Source organism: Cyclopterus lumpus, chromosome 8 (assembly GCF_009769545.1).
Source record: "Cyclopterus lumpus isolate fCycLum1 chromosome 8, fCycLum1.pri, whole genome shotgun sequence".
Classification (NCBI taxonomy): Eukaryota; Metazoa; Chordata; class Actinopteri; order Perciformes; family Cyclopteridae; genus Cyclopterus; species Cyclopterus lumpus.
The window spans coordinates 7494623-7501336 of NC_046973.1; the positions used below are offsets into that span (position 1 = coordinate 7494623).

Sequence of the window (6714 nt, forward strand, 5' to 3'; positions counted from 1 at the left end):
ATCGCATAGCCTTGCTAGGTGGGGGACCAAGAGAGGATGCAGCAAAGGGGAGTAGTAGGCAACATTAACATAATGAGAAAGAACACCAGCTGAAGTAAAAGTGTGCAACAAGCCCTGAGGAAAATTGAGATTGATTTTGAGATGCCTGCAGGTCCCATGAATAAAATCAGAAAATTAAATGTTACAGACATTTGGTGGCGTCTGAGGTCATTTACCATTCATTTAGATTGAAGTTTAAAAATAGTTTATTCATCCTTCAGTACATTCGTACAGAAAGTGCAGGCAATAGAGGCAAATTACAAGCAATATAATACAGTGGGAGGGTTTAACACTGCAACACAAATATTTTAAAAATGAATTGTCTTTTACAAAAGAAAAATCTTTTTTGTATTCTCCACAGATTTTCCATTATTCCAAGGATCAATCAATTTGAGTGAGCTGTGAGTCACAGCTGATGCCAAAGAAGAGACTATGAAGACGAGCCGTGTCACTCCGCATTGCAGCCCAACAAGATATGGCACAACATGGGTCCCCTGCTAATAACCACGATGACCATAAAGCTGTGACTGCCATTGTGAAGCCTTCACCCCTTTTTCAGCACCCAACCAAGACCCTACTCCTCTCTGGAAACCCATCCAAGCAACCATTGTTGCTTCCCTTTTTCCTGCAAACAACACCTCCTTTCCTGCCTGCACCTAAGTGTTTCTCCTTAATAATTATAGCTTCCCTAGCTTTCTGACTTCTTTTTATTGGCATCATGCAGGGTGCTTCTACCACCTCCACTCTACTTTTTCTTATTCTCCCCTCCTTCATATGTTTCTCCTTCTTTCCCCAAATAGTCAATGGGGACTGTTGGCTCATTGAGGGGGACAAAGGCTATGTGTGGCTAGCTATCTGCAGTCAGAACCAGCCGCCGTATGAGACTATCCCCCAGCACATCAACAACACTGTCCATGACTTGAGATTGAATGAGAACAAGCTGAAAGCTGTGCTCTTCAGCTCCATGTATCGCTTCACCAACCTGACTGACCTCAACCTCACCAAGAATGAAATCAACTACGTTGAGGATGGAGCCTTTGCAGGACAAGCCAACCTACAGGTGAAAGGGGAATGTATGACAAAGGCTTTGAGCTTAAAACAATAATGTAGTTCACAAAGCATTAGACCTTAGTTTGAGACTAGGACTTTCATTTAGCAGTTGTTTTAGTACAATTTTTTTTTTGATTGTACTTTCAGAAAATTAAAGGCTTAATTCCTCAAAGTGTCATGCCTTCAATGGATTAAATTTTGTATTTTGTGTAATGGCACTTTATTGGCTAGAATTTTGCTGAATGCCTTAAAAATGCATTAGAGGGAGACCATAATGAATGAAATAGTTTTAGGGACTCTGTTCTAGGAAATTCTGCAGCTTGATTGAATCTCATTTATGAAGATACATTAAAATTGTATTATAACGAGTACAAATTATGACTAAAATCAGGTCTGCAATATAAAAGGAAAACAAAACACAAATGTTTCTTCTGTGTTTTTCTCAGGTACTTCAGCTGGGCTACAACAAGTTGACAAACTTAACTGAGGGTATGATGAGAGGGCTCGGCCGAATGCAATGCCTCTTCCTCCAGCACAACCTCATTGAGGTTATTTCTAGCAATGCATTATGGGAGTGCCCCAGCCTCAGCAGCATTGACCTGTCATCCAACAAACTTGGCCGCATTGACCCATCCACATTCACAGTTCTCAGCCGGCTGATGGTGTGTGAACTGGCAGCAAATCCATTCCATTGCGGCTGTGATCTGTATAGCTTCCTCACCTGGTTGGATTCCTTCAACAATGTAACACACACCTACGATCGCCTCCAGTGTGAGACACCCCGGGAGATGTTTGGCTACCCCTTACTAATCGCGGCTGGCCATGCTGGTCGGAGTGCGAAAAACATTTTGTACCATCACTGCCGAGATGGAGTGATGATGCCAGGAATGACCTCTCTCCCACCAGATCTGGATGGTCCTTCCGGGGTTGGACCTGAGATGTTTGGTGGTGTGGGGCCATACCACCAGCCCACCACATCTTCCTCATCAACTGAACACAGCTTCATTCCCAGCATCAAGCTCCATCATGTCTCTTTGTCATCAGCCTCTCTTATCGTGCAAATTCCAAGGCCCTACAGCAAAATGTATATTCTAACACAATACAACCACACATTTGTGTCCGATGTCATGAATTTGAAAAACACAAAGGAGATGATCACCCTTAACAAGCTCAAGCAACACACCAATTACACCTTCTGTGTAGCATCCATCCGGAATTCTCAACGTTACAACCACACCTGCCTTCAGTTTTCCACCCGGTCCCAAAGTCAAGATGAAATGCTCCCCACACCTTCCACTACGACTCACTATATAATGACCATTATCGGCTGCCTTTTCGGAATGCTCATTGTGTTAGGCATTGTCTACTATTGTCTACGTAAGAAAAGGATGCATGATGACAAGAGGAAGTCCATCTGCGTCAAGAAAACAATATTGGAAATGCGCTATGGACCAGAGGTAGCGGCAGCAGTGGCAAATGATCCATTGGCAGTCCACAAGCTTCAGGAGCAGTCCAGAGAGCATCACCAGTATCAGCACCACCATGCAGGCAAACTTCCCATGTCCGCATCCTCCAGCTCGGGAATGCTCCACTCAGCCAATACCAGTTCCGCTAGACTTTCTTCTATCCCGCAAGTGGAAAAGATGGCCACTGCCTTTTCAGAGGCCATTGCTACAAGTAAAGGAAACTATATGGATATCAGAACTGGAGGGGCAGGTATGGAGAGGGTGGGAGATGGTGGGCATGGAGGGATGGACTTGAGGGACGATGATGGAACGGATGTTGGTGATGACTCCGATGATGACGGACATGGATCAGCATCAGAGATTTCCACCATTGCCATGGAGGTGGACAAGGTTAACCAGATAATTAACAACTGCATTGATGCACTCAAACTGGATGCAGCAGCAGTTGCTGCTTCAGGGGCCTCTACTCACCCTACAGCCTGCTCTAATCCCACCTCCCCTCCCCCGACCAGCACGTCCTCCCTTACTCGTGGCCTAATCCCACTCTCCCAAGGGGTGACAGACAAGTGCCAAGTCCTTGCTCCCAACAAAATACCCCCTCCGCCTCCACTCCCTGCCTTGAATGCCCCTCTCTCTGAGCGCCCAGGGATCAGTGGTGGTGGCTTTGTCATCACACCCCCCTATAGGCCCCCTCCACCAGCCACAGCTGTACGTCCCATTCAACGGCAAATGAGTGCAGATGCAGCTGTGGTTATTGTAAATGCTGTCAAGAAACAGTGCAGCACCACGTCTTGTGGCTCTATGGGTCGGGATAGGGAACGTGGGGGAGCAAGGGTGTATAGCCTGGATGTTCCTGAGCCTCGGAGCCCAGATGCCTGTAATCAACAACATCAGCAGTACCCAGACCGGCACAGTCCTGTGGGCTGCGGTGAGCCCCTGGAGAGGCTGCCTTTAGTCGGGAGTGGGAGCTGCTGTGGAGGGAGTGGTGGTGGTTGCGACAGTGGTGGTGTTGGTGCCCAACATCAGGACAGCCAGAAGCCCCACCATTACCATCAACAGCAACAAATGCACCAACAGCAGCAGCAGCAGCAACAGCAGCAGCAGCAACAGCAGCAACAGCAGCTAGAGGTGCAGCAAGACTACCACTGCTCGGAGCACCGCCACTCCGTCCCAGCTCTATATTATGAAGGCTCCCACCAAGGCTCCCCAGCCCAGAAGGTTTCCTTCCTGAAGCCCCTGACACGCTCCCGCAGGGATGCAGCATCTTACTCCCAGCTTTCGCCTGCCCGCCACCATTCCAGTTACTCTGGCTACTCCTCCAGCCCAGAGTACTCCTCAGAGAGCTCACTGCGGATCTGGGAGCGATTTCGTCCCTATCGAAAAGGTCAGCGCGATGAGGCCTGCTATGTGACGGCCGGAAATGCCCTTCGAAAAAAGGTGCAGTTCGCTAAAGGCGAGGACCTGCATGACATCCTTGATTACTGGAAGGGTGTGTCAGCACAGCAGAAGTTGTGACTGGGATAGCGGAGCTTTTTGGGAAAAATAGTTTTGGTGACTTTTTTCTGTTCGGGCTGTGGGCCAGAGAAACGATTCGATCACGGGGAGAAAAATGTAGGACAACATTTTGCCTTTTTTTTTTTTTTTTTTTTTTTGGCATGCTAGGTGTATAGAATATTGTGCTAAAGCAAGGACTGCGAAACTGTGCCTGGGATATGAGAGTCATTATGGTGTTTTATTTGACATACATTGTAGCACGATTTCTGGATCATTCTCATTTAGTGTTTGTGTTTTTTATTTACAGTATAGTGCAGTAAGCAAATGCCAACTGTGGTTATATCAGTGCCATGTTTTCATCTATGGGTAATCAAAGAAAGTAGATACTGATATCCTTCATTTTAAGCTGGTGTGATCCAATATGTTGTTTCCTATTTGGTATTGGGTGCTATATCAATTTGCAGTATACACTTGGATATGTTAAAACTACGTGAAGGGAGAATGAAGGGTGAGATCTATGCTATGTTACAACGTGCCGTTTAGAGTTGTCAAATACAGACCCTAACTTTCTTCCATGACATCTTTTCAACTAACACTCTTGCATGTTCAATGAACATTAATCCAATAAATGTCAGAACAGTGAGTGTAATTTGAAGAAGTACAGGGGGCAAAATATTGTCCCTTTATGAAGGTAATTAGATTCTACATGTACAATAGGGAAATGTAACTACATTACAGATGAGTTCACACAGTCCCATTATAAAAAGGCATGACCCATATGTGACTAGAGACCAAAAGAAATTGAAAGCAAGAAAGGGTATGAAAGAAATAAAAGGCAAGGATATAGGTTACAAGCAGGTTATTGGAAAACCTATTCGTATCATTCGATGTGAGCTGCACAGTACATTCCAAATCCTTTCTCCAACATGAAAACGGGATGAGGCACAGAGGGAAAGGACACTTCTAATTACTGCCAACATGTCTATTCTGTTCTGGAAATTGATGCTATTGTTGTCTATTGATAAATTAATTAGCCAACTCGTGACAGGCATGTTTGCCTGCACTTTACGCCTCATGGTTGTGTGTGTGTGGCTGTGTGGTACACAGTGGTCAGTGTAAGTGGGTGTTGGCATGCCTTGTCAGATTATATTGTATGTGCCCAATTTGACTTTAATTAATAGCTGTCATATCTTGCCAATTAGCTGGTTGTTTGAGTCTAAACAATACTAGATTATTAATGGCATGGAAAAATTAACAAATATCAACAATGTCCATTGTATTTTCCCAGACATACATCACATGACCGTATGACTATACCACTGTAGTGCAGTGCCTCTTGCTAACAAAGCCATGATCTAATCTCCATTATTGTAAAGTATTATCCATCCACTTGGCTTTTTCTATTTAAAATGATCTACTCGTGATTTTCCGAAATGATAGTGTCATTGCCTGACATTCTTGCAAAAGGCCTCCTGCTTACCCAGAGTGCTGTGCAGCCTTTAAATGTGTGCATCATCAGCTAACATACACAATCTGAGACCCTAAAAATGTGAAAATGTAATCAGTGTTCCTTGCTCCACATTTTTGTTCAGGTCTATATTCCAGAGGAAATTAGATAAAGTGACAAGTTTAATTTAGGATCATTTTCTTTCTCTTTTTCTTTCCTGTGTATGATGTTCAGTTGGCACACCTCCCACTGCCTCCCCTGCCCTCACAGGTCCAATGGGTAATGGGTGCAGCATGAGACATAACCATGTCCTGTTGCGTTTTATTAAGTGACAAAAAGGGAGAAATTGCCTTTCTTGCAGGGAGGGCTGGGGGTTGTGCAACACACATCAACACTGCTTTTCCGCTTTCTTTTAGCATGCTCTGAATAAATGGAGGTTGAACAGGTGTTTAATGCCTCAGACATACTTTCCGCGTTCAGTCGCACTGGGCGGTTCCATTCAAACTACAATTGAGAGTCCGAGCCGTTCTGGCATTCCACAATTGCACATTTCCCGATCCACACTTCGGTTGGTAGCGTTAATGCACCATAAAGTTGTCTGCCAGGAGTTCAACGGCATTTGGCTGTCTTTGTATTTCTTTAAACGTCTGTTTTTTTAAATGTGGGTAACGGCAAAACTCCTTGCACAACCTCTCTTAAAAACGAGCATCTCACTTTGTTATCTTCTTCTTCTTGGCAAATGAGCAAGAGCAGCTGAGCCACCAACTGGACTGGAGTGTGGAACAAAACTGGAGCATGCACAGTCTGCGCACATGCTATTGATACAGTCCATGGAGTCAGTGTTCTCCTGTGAATGGGCCACATGAATCCAGCAGCCTCACTGTCACCATTTGGTCAAAGCATATCTGGGACGCACCACCTCTCCTTCTGTAAATGACAAAGCACCATGTGATGAACATAGAGTCTTGGAAATGACTCCCGCTGATCTTCCGTCATCTGATATAAGAACTTTTCCAAAGGAACTTGTTACTGTGATTGACTCAAATCAGAGGAACATATTTTCTTTGCTGGTACCTAATCCCACAGAAGGAACGTGGTCTGTTTAACAGACATGGACGTTGAGGATAAGCAGTAATATCAGGATTGCTCATCATCATCATCATCTATCTGATAATATGTAATGTGACAGAAAATCCTGATTATTACTGTTTTCATGAA

General features: G+C 44.7%; 1 protein-coding gene across 1 annotated transcript; it reads left to right on the top strand.

Moving 5' to 3' along the window:
* The first annotated feature begins 757 nt into the window (after positions 1 to 757).
* LOC117735310 (protein phosphatase 1 regulatory subunit 29) lies at positions 758 to 4070 on the top strand. Its single transcript, XM_034539842.1, has 2 exons — positions 758 to 1099; positions 1536 to 4070. The coding sequence occupies exons 1-2, from the start codon at positions 758 to 760 to the stop codon at positions 4068 to 4070; spliced, it is 2877 nt and encodes a 958-aa protein (XP_034395733.1).
* Positions 4071 to 6714: the final 2644 nt, after the last annotated feature.

What these genes read in the sequence shown, in the direction of transcription:
- LOC117735310 (XM_034539842.1), top strand. Translation starts at nt 758, where the DNA reads ATGCAGGGTGCTTCTACCACCTCCACTCTACTTTTTCTTATTCTCCCC. An exon ending in CAGGACAAGCCAACCTACAG is followed by an intron (nt 1,100 to 1,535) that starts GTGAAAGGGGAA and finishes TGTTTTTCTCAG; the next exon opens with GTACTTCAGCTGGGCTACAA.